The 16,273-nt window shown below is 43.4% G+C and overlaps 1 protein-coding gene across 1 annotated transcript in view; it reads right to left on the minus strand.

The window, feature by feature from the left end:
• The window catches only part of TLCD3A (TLC domain containing 3A), a 92,500-nt gene that overhangs the window by 18,631 nt on the left and 57,596 nt on the right, over positions 1 to 16,273 (minus strand). The window contains exons 2-3 of the mRNA XM_082248390.1: positions 8,428 to 8,511; positions 244 to 460 (exon numbers count right to left, since the gene is read on the minus strand). Coding sequence (XP_082104516.1) covers positions 244 to 460; positions 8,428 to 8,511 — 301 coding nt within the window. The remainder of the gene's footprint in view (positions 1 to 243; positions 461 to 8,427; positions 8,512 to 16,273) is intronic.

The raw sequence follows: 16,273 nt of genomic DNA on the forward strand, positions 1-16,273 counted from the left end.
GAGGTCCCTCGTTCAGCAATGGCACCATTCAGGGAACACTTTGCATTTCTTAACCAATGCAACTATTTGAAAATTGCCATACCTAAACTTCAGCTTTAAGCACATCTAACCAGGACTTCATGCTACATACAAAATTGTTTGTAAATTTTGCTGATTTGACAGATCAAATAAGAAACATCTAACTGTGTATGGCCAGAATAAGCTTATAGTAGAACACACTATATGAATAAGAAAATATTTTACCAGTCCTATTGGAATGAGGATGGTCAAGGTGGCTGTGTGATGAACCAGCATAAGGAAATCTTTCCGCAGTAAGCTGTTTATTGCAGAAGAAAAGTGATCTTTCCCATTTGATGTGCTTTTGTCTTGACATTTGTACCAGTGCCGAAGATACATTGTGTAGGTATCATACACCATGTAAGGGATTAAGAACCATTGATAAGATGTAGCCAGCCAATGCCTAATGAGAAATGTGTAATATTAGTATATCCATATTCTACCACCAACAGTCACAATAATAGAAAGGTTTACACAAAATGATTTAGTTAAGGAAGCAGGCACTTAGGGAATTTTCTGTGCACTCCTGGTAAAGTAAACCAGTCATGGCACTCTAAAGCTGGACATACAGTGGGTACGGAAAGTATTCAGACCCCCTTAAATTTTTCACTCTTTGTTATATTGCAGCCATTTGCTAAAATCATTTAAGTTCATTCTTCTTCCTCATGAATGTACACATAGCACCCCATACTGACAGAAAAACACAGAATTGTTGACATTGTTGCAGATTTATTAAAAAAGAAAAACTGAAATATCACATGGTCCTAAGTATTCAGACCCTTTGCTGTGACACTCATATATTTAACTCAGGTGCTTTCCATTTCTCTGATCATCCTTGAGATGGTTCTACACCTTCATTTGAGTCCAGCTGTGTTTGATTATACTGATTGGACTTGATTAGGAAAGCCACACACCTGTCTATATAAGACCTTCCAGATCACAATGCATGTCAGAGCAAATGAGAATCATGAGGTCAAAGGAACTGCCTGAAGAGCTCAGAGACAGAATTGTGGCAAGGCACAGATCTGGCCAAGGTTACAAAAAGATTTCTGCTGCACTTAAGGTTCCTAAGAGCACAGTGGCCTCCATAATCCACAAATGGAAGACGTTTGGGACGACCAGCACCCTTCCTAGAGCTGGCCATCCGGCCAAACTGGGCTATGGGGGGAGAAGAGCCTTGGTGAGAGAGGTAAAGAAGAACCCAAAGATCACTGTGGCTGAGCTCCAGAGATGCAGTCCGGAGATGGGAGAAAGTTGTAGAAAGTCAACCATCACTGCAGCCCTCCACCAGTTGGGGCTTTATGGCAGAGTGGCCCGACGGAAGCCTCTCCTCAGTGTAAGACACATGAAAGCCTGCTGGTGGTACCTTAAAGTGGAGCTCCACGAAAAAGGGGAAGCTCCACTTGTTCGCACCCTCCACTGCCACATTTGCCATTTTTTGGGGGGGAGTGGGTACCTTGTAAGATCGCAGATCAGCAATCTACGACATTTCCGGCCCCTCCTCCTTCCCCCCACTGCCTCCTGGGACACACACAGGTCCCAGAAGATGGCAGAACCTTTCAGAAAGCGCAGCGCGACTCGTGCATGCGCAGTAGAAAACCAGCTGTGAAGCCTAAAGGCTTTATTGCCAGTTTTTCTTACTTACAATGCTAGCACCTGCACCCGAAGCTGACTGACGAATCGGCTCGGGGTGCTGACATTGCGGGATCCCTGAACAGGTGTGTGACCTTATATTAAAAGTCTTTTAATATTTTTTAAGGAACGGAGATCCTCTTTAAGTAGCAGTAATAGTGTCCTGTTTCATTTTGCCTCCTGTATGCCATGGTATTAGGCTGACATCAAACGTATCTGCCTTACCTTCTTACCCTCAACCCTACTTAGGCATAACAGCAAGGCATCTGTGACATACTGGGGTAGATATAACATCACCAAGCACAAAGCCTTTGAGGCCTGGAAAAGAGAAAACGGAGTATTCCGGTTTCCTCCCACACTCCAAAGACATGCTGTGAGGTCAATTAGTTCTTGTCTAAATTGGCCATAGTATGTATGCTTGTGAGTCAGAGACCTTAGATTGTAAGCTCCTTGAGGGCAGGCATCTGATGTCTGATATATTGTACATCTGATGTACAATATATATATACATATATAAATCTCTGCATAAATTGTCAGCACTATATAAACCAGTAATAAACAAATAAATGACTGTGCCCTAAATACTGGCACCAGGGACATTATGGTCTCCACCCTTATCAGCCTCTTTTTATATACAGAAATCCCTTGTGATGTCACTACTTTGCTGTCATTTACTCTGGTGTATACTGAAAGTATAATTAACGTGCAAACAACACCTGAAAATTAATTTTAGAATCACCATGCTGCTGTTTGACATAACATACATGTCAGTAATTACATACCTGTTGACATGACTCGTAAGCAAGTTCAAGCTGATGAAAACATTGGCAATACCTTAAGAACCATATGGAATGTAATCTTGAAGTGCATATCTTTTTATGCTGACCCAGTTTTCAGAAGGCATACCGCCATTACATTTTAAGTGGGATCAACAAAACGAAGACAAGAATGCATGATATTGCCTCACCTTCTTATCTAATTAGCATCTGCTATCCTATTTATTTCATTATAATGCAGGATGTGAACGATTATTTGAAGTTACTCACATGGATCTTCAAAGAATCGTGGAGCTACAAATGCATATGGTCTAATTTTCATGTGCAACAAAAGAATGTTAAAGCGGTTGTAAAGGCAGACTTTTTTTGTTTTTATCTCAATGCACTATTTGCATTAAGATAAAAAAAACCTTCTGTGTGCAGTAGTCCCCCTCAGCCCCCCAATACTTACCTGAGCCCCACCTCTATCCAGCAATGTTGTGTGAGAACCTCGGCGGTCCAGGACTCTCCCTCCTCATTGGCTGAGACAGCAGCGGGTGCCATTGGCTCCCACAGCTGTCAATCAAAGTCAGTGAGCCAATGAGGAGAGAGAGGGGCCAGGCCAAGCCACAGCTCCATTTCAGAATGGACATACAGAACAGTGGCTTGGCTTGGGTGCCCCCATAGCAAGCTGCTTGCTGTGGGGACACTCAGCAGGAGGGAGGGGCCAGGAGCACTGAAGAGAGACCCGAGAAGAGGGGGATCTGGGCTGCTCTGTGCAAAACCAACTGCCCAGAGGAGGTAAGTATGACATGTTTGTTATTTTTAAACAAAAAAACAAGACTTTAGTATCACATTAAGCTGGCCATACATTACAAATTTTCTTATTCAATTCCCTTTAGATTTACCTTCAGCTTTGTAGTGCAAGGGCCAGCCTGATTGCATACATATTGAAAGTGTATAGGTTTGACCTCATATTATATGGTTTTTGATAAATCTAAAGGGAAATTGTGCAAGAAAACTGTATAATGTATGGCCAGCCATAACACAAGGCAGGAGGCATAGAGAACATGCCCCCATGTCTAGATAGCTAACGGGGATCAAAGGAAAAAACAAACAATGTAGAAGTAGATAGGATAAAAGGAGACCATCTGCACTAGCAAATAAAAAAATCAAAAACATAGAAAATAGAAGTACCAAAAAAATGACAAAAGAAAGAGAAAAAGAAGACAAAGGAGACAACTAAGGATGCATTTGACTTGGGGAGATTAGTACTCACCAAGATAACTGAGTCCATCTCTGAACAGCGAATACTCTTACAGTTGAACAAATGTGTAAAGTGCTAGCTTGTTTAACCAAGCTAAGAAAACCACATTAATAAAGAAAATACAGTATCTCACAAAAGTGAGTACACCCCTCACATTTTTGTAAATATTTTATTATATCTTTTCATGTGACAACAGTGAAGAAATGACACTTTTCTACAATATAAAGTAGTGCGTGTACAGCTTGTATAACTGTAAATTTGCTGTCCCCTCAAAATAACTCAACACACAGCCATTAATGTCTAAACCGCTGCCAACAAAAGTGAGTACACTCCTAAGTGAAAATGTCAGAATTTGGCCCAATTAGCCATTTTCTCTCCCCAGGTGTCATGTGACTCATTAGTGTTACAAGGTTGCAGGTGTGAATGGGGAACAGGTGTGTTAAATTTGGTGTTATCGCTCTCACTCGCTCATACCGGTCACTGGAAGTTCAACATGGCACCTCATGGCAAAGAACTCTCTGAGGATCTGACAGAAAGAATTGTTGCTCTACATAAAGATGGCCTAGGCTATAAGAAGTTTGCTAAGACCCTGAAACTGAGCTGCAGCATGGTGGCCAAGACCATACAGCAGTTTAACAGGACAGGTTCCACTCAGAACAGGCTTTGCCATGGTCGACCAAAGAAGTTGAGTGCATGTGCTCAGAGTCATATCCAGAGGTTGTCTTTCGTAAATAGATGTATGAGTGCTGCCAGCACTGCTGCAGAGGTTGAAGGGGTGGGGGTCAGCCTGTCAGGGCTCAGACCATACACCGAACACTGCATCAAATTGGTCTGCATGGCTGTCAACCCAGAATGAAGCCTCTTCTAAAGATGATGCACAAGAAAGCCTGCAAACAGTTTGCTGAAGACAAGCAGACTAAGGACATGGATTACTGGAACCATATCCTGTGGTCTGATGAGACCAAGATAAACTTATTTGGTTCACATGGTGTCAAGTGTGTGTGGCAGCAACCGGGTGGGGTGTACAAAGACAAGTGTGTTTTGCCTACAGTCAAGCATGGTGGTGGGAGTGTCATGGTCTGGGGCTTCATAAGTGCTGCCAGCACTGGGGAGCTACAGTTCATTGAGGGAACCATGAATGCCAACATGTACTGTGACATACTGAAGCAGAGCATGATTCCTTCCCTTCGTAGACTGGGCAGCAGGGCAGTATTCCAACATGATAACAGCCCAAAACACACCTCCAAGACGACCAATGCCTTGCTAAAGAAGCTGAGGGTAAAGGTTATGGACTGGCCAAGCATTTCTCCAGACCTAAACCCTATTGAGCATCTGTGGGGCATCGTCAAACAGAAGGTGGAGGAGCGCAAGGTCTCTAACATCCACCATCTCCATGATTTCGTCATGGAGGAGTGGAAGAGGACTCCAGTGGCAATCTGTGAAGATCTGGTGAACTCCATGCCCAAGAGGGTTAAAGAGGAAGTGAACCCTCCTCTGACACTTTTACCTATAGATAAGCCTATGATAAGGCTTACCTATAAGGTATTGTAAATATCTCGTAAACATGTACTGTTTAGGAGATATTTACCTTACATTCAGCCAGTGACGTCACTGGCACATGCGCTCTGAAGGAACGGCCGCTGGTGCCGTTTCTTCAGAGACCCGTGCCGTGACTGTCGGCTCCCGCGCGCGTGCGCGGGAGTGACGTCACCGCGGCTCTGGCCAATCAGATGGCCGGATGCCGCGATCCCGGAAGATGGGCGACTGGACATGTCGCCCGTCATACAGGTAAGCAGGCGGCACGGCGGGGGCTCGTTCTAAGGTAAGTATTTCATAATGAGCTAGTATGCGATGCATACTAGCTCATTATGTGTTTCTCTTACAGGTTGCAAAATAAAAAAAAAAAAAGTTGTATGGGTTTACAACCTCTTTAAGGTAGTGCTGGAAAATAATGGTGGCCACACAAAATATTAACACTGTGGGTCCAATTTGGAAATTTTCACTTAGGGGTGTACTCACTTTTGTTGCCAGCGGTTTAGACATTAATGGCTGTGTGTTGAGTTATTTTGAGGGGACAGCAAATTTACACTGTTATATAAATTGTACACTCACTACTTTACATTGTAGCAAAGTGTAATTTCTTCAGTGTTGTCACATGAAAAGATATAATAAATTATTTACATAAATATGAGGGGTGTACTCACTTTTGTGAAATACAGTATTTCAAAAACCGGAAAAAAAGGCTTTGCTAACTTCCTTCAAAATGCTACTTCTGTGGCTGCCATTTCCTTCATTACTTTGTGACACTGACCTGGAACATACAGTATATGATATGGAGAGTAGTTCTGACTTCAGTTGTTGAACACTTTTCCTGTATTAGAAACTTTTAAAGCACTTTAGCCGAGTCTCCAAACTGTGGCCCTTTCACTGCCTTTATCTGGCCCTTGGAGCACTATTCCTTCCACTGACACCAATGATGGGACACTATTTCTGCCACTGATACCAATGATGGGGCACTATTCCTCCCACTGACACTAATGATGGGGCACTATTCCTCCCATTGACACCAATGATGGGGCACTATTCCTCCCAATAATACCAATGATGGGGCACTATTCCTTCCACTGACACCAAAGATGGGGCACTATTCCTCCCACTAACACCAACAATGCAATTTTTATTCTGCCACTGACTATCAAGCCTTTTGCATTGTTTATTCCTACCGATGGCAGGACATTTTCTACTTCCATTGGTCACAGTTTGGCCTCCCTAAAGTCTGAAGGGCAGTAATCTGGCCCTTTGTTTCAAAAGTTTGGAGATCCCCTGATCTTCACTATAAAAATAATTTGGCCCTAAAGAAGTGTAAGCCATTTGTTTATGGTGCTACATTAGGGAAAACGTTTACTTTTGTTTAGCCCTTACATTGCAGACAATGTCATATGGCCAGTGCTGAGATCTACAGTTCCAGCTGTTACCTCGTCCATTTAGAAAAAGTTTTGCATTCTTTTCATAGAACCCAAGACCTTCTATGATTGGAGGAGATATGGATGAATGTTTCAATCTTCTCCTCTCCAATCACAGAATGCCTTGCATTCTGTGAAAAGAATGCAAGACGTTTTCTCAATAGATGATGAGCCAAGCAGACAGTCTTAAGCAGTAAACAAGCTTTAAGCCCTCGTTCATATTAAAACGCAGCTTTGAAATTTTGCGACTTCATCTGAACATACACAATTTCAAAGCCGCATTTCAGTCCTACTTCAGGGGCAACTTGAAAGACATCTGTGCGGGTTCATGCACAGATATCTATTGAAGCCCCCCCAGAGTTGCCAAAAGTAGTGCAGGAACTACTTTTGTAAATCGGTGCGGTGCTGCAAAGTCGGCGTTGCATCAATTGAGACGGTGCCATTGCCGGCAATAGGCTGCGATTCGATCAGTCAAATTGCAAGTCAAATCACGCTGATGTGAACGGGGGCTAAAAAAGATTCTCACTGACCACTGTAGTTGCAGGCACTGTGGAGCAATACATCCTCAAAATTAAAAATAAAACACTGCAGTTATATAGGTCAGTGTTTCTCAACCTTTTTTCAGTCAAGGTGCAATTTGGAATTGTGAAAAATCTTGGGACACACCAGTCTGAGTGCTCATTCACACCAGGAGGTGCATCTGCGTGTGCGCACTTTCTGTGCGTTCCCTTTGTGTGGCTGTATACAGGAATTAACACAGAACACACTCAGATCAGAGTGTACAGCGTTTGATTATCGCCCTCTACTCACAATGTCTGCAGCCAGGACAGGAGCAGTCTAGAGGGGAGACAGGAGCAGTAATCAAATCCGGTTCACTCTGTTATAAGTGTGTACTGTATAACTCCTGTATATGGACAAGAGTGAGAGAGCACAGCCCACACCTCCTCCCGGCTCTCTCCTCCTCTCTGCTATATCTACTCCTGTCGGAAACCAAGAATGCTACGGTATGTGGGCTGGCCGACCTGTCCTTAGCAACCAATGACGTCATCGGTTGGTAGGATTTTCGGTAGGCACCCCAGTTGTGAAATGCTGACATAGGTCAGTAAGGGCCTAGTTTTAAAATGTATTTACTACTTATAAAAAAATATGTTCATTTTTTAATGTCCATTCCCTTGTCACAGATCTATCCTAAAATATGAACTTCAGCCATTAGCCAGAGACAAACAAGAGGGCCAAAGCATACATCTTTGTAAAGTACCAATGCCTTCCATTTTTCTGAAATGGGAAAGAGGGGCACCTTTGAGGAAAAGTATGTAAGCAAAGGATACACCCTCAGTTACATGGACCATAACGAAAAAATAAGAAAAAAATGATTACGTCATTTACTCAAAAGTGCTTTTTTCCATGTCTACTTTTCTTTTATATTGGCTTTTCAAAATAACAATTTCAAAAATGTAGAGGTTGAATGTCACTGAAAGTTTAAAGCGCCAACAACCATTTTAACTGTCTAGAGATTTTGCTTTTTATACTCATGACAGTTGCATTCGGTTTAATCACACTTTATCTTGGAGGAACTAGAGTAGGGTGCAATCTCCTATCAAGTGGCATCTACCCCGTGCTTGGCAGAGGTATACCATGCAACGGATTTCTGAGAACAAGCTCCATCAATCAGCAGTAATTAGCTGTGTTGTTACTAAAGTCTAATTTCATTAAATAAAGTATCAATTAATATTACTAAACTTTACTCAATTACCTGCCAAATTTCACATCTTTGCAGGATGTAATAACAATGATGCCAGAGACAGCAGCAAGAACCCCTTGGATCGAGGAAACTAATCTGAAATGTAAAGAAAGGACAACAGTTAGTGAAATAAAGGAGTACATTTTCACTTTCATTCGATAATCCCACTCACACCTGAGCGATTTTCTGCTTGAAGCTTGGAGCTCTAAAATGCTCCACAAGCCAAATCATATTCATTTCAGTGGCCCCGGGTTCACATCTGAGCGCCTGTCGCTCAAAAAGTACATGAGCTTCTTTTTGGCAGATTACAAGCGTTTTTGGCCCCATAGACTTCAAAAGAAACGCCTGGCTTAAGCGTTTTCTGCTCAAATTGCAATTCTCCACCCCTAATTTCCTCTCTCTCTCCTCCCCTTAGTGCTTTCCATTGGCTAAACAAAAACACCTGAAGCCGTAAAACACTTGTAATACACTTCTAAAACAATTTAAAAATGCTTGTAAAAAGCTGCCAAAACACTTTAAAAAAAATTCTAGTAAATCGCTATGCTCAGGTGTAAATGGAGCCTTAAGGTACCCAACACATGAGTCTCATTGCGCTATCCAGTCAATTCCAGTTGAAGTGAAAAACATAGGTTATATGTCTTTAGGTGTGCGCACAGGGTGTGCCAGATGTGCCTGGGCACACTCTAATCACCCTGTGTGGCACAGATTCTCCCTATTTAGACCCCTGATATATAACCAAAGCCCCCTAATGGGGCTACTAAAAAACTGTGAATAAAAAAATGAAATAAAAATAAAAACTAGTGACACTGTCCACTGCCATACTGACACCAATCTTTGCCCTACTCACACCGTCCATTGCTCTACTGCAAATCTCAGTATATACACATGCACACACACACACATATGTGTTTGAGCTCTGGGGTGCACACCCTAAAGCAATAGGCTGTGCACACCTATGCTCTTGGCTGACCACCCCCAACACTGCTCTTGTAAGGCAACGGTGCCAGGGGTACCTACATAGTACTTATTCTAACCATGCATGCTGGACTGATTTTGGCAAGTGCTCTTGTGCCACCAATGGTTCCATAGACGTTAGTTGCCTTCTCATATCTATTAATACCTTAAAGTAGAACTATGGGCAAAACCTTTTTGTCATTTTGGATAGAGTAAAGGCCCGTACACACGATAAGAAAATCTGAAGAAAAATTTAGTCCGACGAACGATCTGCCGATTTTCGGATTGTTAGTATGGTGCTTTCAACAGCCGATTACAGATTTTCGGACGACAAAAACTGGATGTGCAGGCTATAACATTTTTATCGTATGTGAACACATCGTCCGATTTTTGTTTAATTAGTGCAGTTTTCATCCGAAAATCAACAAAGAGCAAGACTAGGCATGCTCGGAAACTAAAGAATACATACAAAACAATTCAACACATGACTTCACTTCTCTTCTGAAGTAGAATTCTGTTATATGAGAATTTTCGTATGAAAGTAACTTCTTCACTTTCCATATGAGACTAGCATGCAACAAAAAAGGAAAGAAAATTTGTCCGATAATCTGATCATGTGTACGAGGCTTAAGGGAGGGTTATAACTATTGATCGACCGCCGATACCGATACTGATATTTTGGTCATCGGATATCGGTATCGGACAAAATGTTTTTAATTTTTTTTAATGTCTAAAGGTACTGTGGTGAAGGGATCTGAGGGTCTAAAAGACCCCCAACCCCCTCCTCTGCACTTAAAAGCATTCAAAACCCCAAGTTTGGCTGTTTTGAATGCTGTAAGTTTTTTTAATTCGGCACCGCCAGTACCGGGAAGTGATGTCATGTCATGTCATGACATCACTTCCGGGTACTCGGCGGTGCCGAATTCAAAGAAATGGAGACCCGGTCAGATGGCGGCAGTGAAGGTAGGATTCCCGGGTCTCCTGGTGGGACAGGAGACCCAGGCGAGCCGCAGAAGACGGCGGGAGGGGGGGGGGGACATCCCCTGCCGCTCCTTGGAATGACAGCCAAGAGACTTCTCAGCCACATCGGTTGTCATTACAAGGCAGCCAACCATCGGCTATGGACGCCGGTACCGGGGTGATGTCTCTAGCTGCAGGCATCACTCCGGTACAGCACTTTCCCGAAATAAGAAAAGAATAGTGTCCCCATTGGAAGATTTCCCCTCTATTACTTTTCTGGAGATAACCCAAAATTGACTTTCACTTTTCATAATAATAGTAAACAGGACAAATATAGAGGGCAAAGCTCCCTAACGGGGACCCAGACAGCAGTAGATACTGACAGGGGTTCTAATCCATCTCTACTCTGTCCAAAACTAAAAATAAAGTTTTGCCTTTAGGAAGTGGCGTACCAACAGGGGCGTGGTCTGCCCCATGTGCCACACTTTAGGGGGTGTGAGGGAGCACCATGGTGACACTCGGGGCCGGCCGCCGGACTGCCTCCGCCCCCCGTTGACACAGAAGAGCAGAGCAGGAGAACCTGTTTCAAACAGAATAGGAGAGAGAGACTCACCAGCGCTGAATAAATAGCGGGCACTGCTGGAGTTAAAGCGGTTGTATCCCGCTTTTTGACACTTTTACCTACAGGTAAGCCTATAATAAGGCTTACCTGTAGGTACAAATAATATCTCCTAAACCGGCACGGTTTAGGAGATATTTACAGTGCATGCAGCCGCTCGCGCGAGCGGCGCATGCGCTCTGAAGGTCCAGGGGGACCTTCAATTAACTTGCCGGGAGCTTGCCGGAAAAATCACTCCCGCGCGCATGCGCGGGAGTGACGTCATCGCGGCTCCGGCCAATCAGCGCGCTGGAGCCGTCTCTTCCGGCCAATCAGCGCGTCGGAGCCGCAGAACCCGGAAGAGACGACGAAGGATCATGGCAGCGCCCGCATCGATGTCCGGGGGTCCGTGTCGGGGCTTCGTTTTAAGGTAAGTTAAACATAATGGGCTAGTATGCGATGCATACTAGCTCATTATGCCTTTTTCTTGCAGGTTTTTTTTTTTTATTTTTTTTTTATAGGATTTACAACCGCTTTAACTTTGCTAGGTAATGAGCAGTTGATTGGTTGCTAGGACCCCCTAGCAACTGATCACCTGCTCATTAACTAGCAAAGTTACCTTCGGCAGTTCCCGCTGTTTAATCAGGGCTGGTGAGTCTCTCTCTCCCATTCTGTTTCAGACACACTGCCTCCTGCTTCGCTCTCCTCCTAATAAGTTAGGAAGAGGTGGGGCGGAGGCTTTGTATTGTAAAGGGTTCCATTGGGGGGGCTGTGTAATGAAAAGGGTTCTATGGGGGGGGGCTGTGCAATGTAAAGGGTTCCATTGGGGGGCAGGAACTGTATAATGTAAAGGGTTCCATGGGGGGGGCGGGGGCTGTATAATGTAAAGGGTTCCATGGGGGGCGGGGGCTGTGTAATGTAAAGGGTTCCATTAGGGGGGGCGGGGGCTGTGTCATGTAAAGGGTTCCATTGGGGGGGGGCAGGGGCTGTGTAATGTAAAGGGTTCCATGGGGGGGGGCTGTGTAATGTAAAGGGTTCCATGGGGGGATGTATAATGTAAAGGGGTCCATAGGGGGGCTGGATAATGTAAAGGGGTGCATGGGGGGCTCTGTAATGTAAAGGGGTCCATGGGGGGGAGCTGTGTAATGTAAAAGGGTTCAGAGGTGTGAGGGGCGCAAGTAATGTAAAGGGGTTTATGGGGGGACTGTGTAATGTAAAGGGACCCATGGGGGGGCTGTGTAATGTAAAGGGACCCGTGGGGGGGGGGGCTGTGTAATGTAAAAGGGTTCAGAGGTGTGGGGGGGGGGCTGGGGGCGATAGGTGTGGGGGGCTGTGTAATGTAAAGGAATCCTGAGGTGTGAAGGGGCTGTGTAATGTAAAGGGGTCCAGAGGTGCAGCAGCTGTGAATTGTAAAGGGGTCCAGTGGTATGGGGGCTGTATAATGTGAAGGGGTCAGGAGGTAGTGGGGTTGTGTAATGTGAAGAGGTCCAGAGGTATGGGGGCTGTGTAATGTAAAGGGGTCCAGAGGTATGGGGCTGTGTAATGTAAAGGGGCCCAGAAGTACGGGGGCTGTGTAATGTAAAGGGCTCCAGAGGTACAGGGGCTGTGTAATGTAAAGGGTTCAAGAGGTACAGGGGCTGTGTAATGTAAAGGCGTCCAGAGGTGCGGGGGCTGTGTAATGTAAAGGGAGTCTTCCTACCCGCAGTTATAGCTGCAGTCCTAGATTTCTATTAGGTTGCGCGTTTTTTTCTACATTTTCTGAAAGGGCACCAAAAGTCCTGCATGCTGAATCTTTGGCGCACTTTCAGAAAACAGGAAAACATTTATTTTTTTTTTGGGGGGGGGGGGGGGGGGGGAGTTACACCATGTTTTACTGCACCAGGTGACACCAACCCTAGTGATGCCACTGGAAGTAGCACGTTACATGTATCAAAGCTAGCTAAACTGTGTTTTTTGGGGATTGTTGAAGGATAGCTTGAGGAAAACCCATATATGTAATGTTTACATTAGGCATGGTAAGTCAAGCAATGATATTCCCTGATTTTAGGTTGCTGAGTAGTAGACATGTATTTGTGTTTGTTTCCCGCACAAGCTGATTAACAGCAATACTACGCAAGAGATTTACCAACCAGCGTCCAATAGTCACCCATGCCCTACTCCATAGACGCCATTGTTTTCTATGCACTGCACAGATGGCCCGTGAACCTGAATCAGTTGTGTGCAGTTTAGATGAGCACTTCATACAAATCTACACTGAACACTGAATTATCTTCCCACCAAATTAGTGTGAAACATCACGGGAAGTGCTCTGACCCCATGACATATAGTATGTCAAATTGTTTAGGGGAAGATAGTCTTCCCTGACAGCTTAGCCAAACAGAAAAAACCGACAAGGAAAGCTTTTGTATAACATAACCATAAAAGTCCTGTTCACATTACAAAGGGATCATCTAAATACATTTATACCAAGAAATGAGTTTGGGAATGTAGAAATCAGAATAATACTCACAAATATCACAGTAGCACAATTATGGCCATATACTATAAGGAAATACATAATATTTTTAGGCTGTATAAGAGGAGCAGTGAAGATCGGTAAAGTGTACTAACCCACTCCAACCAATAATGCCGTGTTCAGAAAAAGCAGAATAAAGAGATACGCTCACTGATTTTTTTTTTTTTTAAGTCCGCGATGGTGCAAAAACCTACGGTACAACAAAAAAACCTATCAGTGAACAAAAAACGTGCATGTGAAACACACACAAAAAAAGTGCACTTAAGGGTGTGTCCACCCCCAGAAAGGGTAGAACTTCTACCCTGTTCCCCCAGGGCACAAGGCTCCTGACAGGGATTAAGGTTTCCATGGTCTGCCTAGCCAGAAGGCCTGGCAGACCCCGTTCTTCAGGCCAGCCGAAGCCGACCCCGAATACTTGGTCAGGGGGCTCTCCCGAAGAGGGGGAGGAAGGAACCTGAGGGCCACACATCCTCCCCTTAAACTTCAGGGTAAGCCTGAGGACTCACACCCTACAATCCATGAAAACACACACAAAAGTGAAAGTGACAAATAGTGAGGAAAATAAATAAGAAAAAAATAAGAAAAAAATGAAGTGGCCGTGCCAAATGTGCACGGCCAAAAAGAGTTTGCTGTGAAAGGCAAAACTTATTCCATTAAGAATTTTTTCAATTGTTCCACAGAATCTGTGGTCTATTGCCTGGCTTGTCCTTGTGCCCTATATTACGTAGGGAGAACTACCCCCGAGGTTTGGGGAACACCGTCAATTTGTAGAGGGCGGTGATGACAAGCACAATGTTCCCCGAAATTTTTATGAACACCACCAAAAAATCTTCCACAGGACTTAGAGTGTGGGTCATTGAAGTCATACCAGGCACTTTCTTTCCCAACAGCAGAGCGTTTTAAGCGTCTCTGCCAGAGAGAATTTTTTTGGATCAGTGCTGGCGAACCTTGGCAACCCAGATGTTTTGGATGTTGGTGCCAAGGTTCGCCATCACTGCCCTAGATACTCTCATGCCAGGTGGGCTCAATGAGGAGATAGAGGTTATTACAGTAATCTGAACCCCCTTTCTCCTTTTTTTTCCTCCACTATCCATATCTCCCTCCCATCCATGCACACCACCTAGGATCCCCAATTTTTAAATATTTTCATATAAATCCCATATGAGTGCGATCAAACTGTGGATTATTTTTATTTTATTTATTCTGTATTAATATTTTTTATTTTTCCACTTATAATCATATACTGTATATATATTTTCTTTCCATTTTATTTTTTCATTTATCATTATTTTTCTTTTGTATCGGTTATTCTAATCCTTAATGCTTTATTTTTTCTTTTTTGTTGAGTAATCCTATTTGTTTATTATTTGTTTTCTATGATATAGTATTACACCATCACACATATTCTCAGTGTGTGTAATGGTATTCTTAAATTTCAATAATGCTGCACTTTATTTATTTATACGATTTATATAGTTTATACTTCATTCTTTATTTATATTTTTTATCATGTTATATATTTTCAAAATCATGGACTCCTTGATTATAGTGACCTTCACGTCATATTAAGAAGTTTCCATTTTCCAAAGGAGCCGCCGGAACTTATGACCCAGCAGCTACCTTCCATCTCCATATAAGCCCTCAACCAAAATGGTGCTGCATAGGCCTGAAGAAGGAGCGCATGCTCCGCAAATGCATCGCCCATGAAATCCCATCACATACAGGAAGTGACGTCAGGACAAGTGGCCCGTGCGTGCCACCGCCCCAGGAAGTGCCAGCATTCACCGGCAGCGTCCCCATGGGCCACAAACGCAAGAGGCCATCCTGACCTATCGCTCCATTGACAGGGATAAATTTACAGTGCCAACTACATGCCTTTGATGTTTTAACCTTTGTGAGTAACATTCTTGTGATCTCCAATAAACCCCATATATGCTGCACTTAGTATGGCGCTTGTGTTTTCTCCTTGGCTATCTCCAAGTCCCTTCTTGCTTGCACACAGAGCTGCCTTTCAAGTGAGCCCATATATTGACTTCTGCTTATTTTTGGACTTTCTATAGATTATTTTTAAACCACAGATTGTAATCAGAACCATTTGGGCCCACCAGTACTCCCAGTCTTGCGCCAATATTGTATATTATTGATACGTATGTGAATCTGGCAAACTGGTTGTACCCAATTTGATTGATCGGTCAACTTGGTACATTCAGCCTACCCAATAATGGTTAGAATCTCAGCCGGTTCCTGCTAAACTGGCCAAGATTAGAACTTTGTATGACCGGCTTTAGTCCCCCCGAATCAGGCTCAGAGGTGGCCACTGCTAAGGGCTATGGGCACCTTAACAGTTATTACCTTACCTTTAACACTGCTTGGGTATATACAGTGTATCTAACCTGTCAGCCTGCTGATAAATCCTAACACCACAATGAATATAAATGCGTAATGTAAGATGGTCTGCACCCAAGGCAGTCATTCAGAAAGTCGTTTTGCTATAATAAAGTGTTCCAGTGATATTTGTTTAGGTAGAAACTGACCTTAAAATGACTGACCCTATTTGTATTTGTTATCAAGGCATAAAAGTAACCTATCACGTGAAAAAAAAAAAAAAGAGATAAAAATTCAGGTGCTCTGAATCCATTGTGTTCATGTAATTACATTTCACACAGAATAATCCCAATGGTATTCCACCTAGGGTTGTCACAAGCCAGGGAGTTCTGTAAGTACTCTCTTTACAACACTTATGAAATAAAGTCTGGTATTCTTTTTTTTATAAAACTATAAAACAAAACAAAACCTAGTAATGATCATAAGGAATGGTTTGCATACTGCAT

This window comes from Pelophylax lessonae (genome assembly GCF_965119305.1).
Source record: "Pelophylax lessonae genome assembly, chromosome: 2".
NCBI classification, from domain to species: domain Eukaryota; kingdom Metazoa; phylum Chordata; class Amphibia; order Anura; family Ranidae; genus Pelophylax; species Pelophylax lessonae.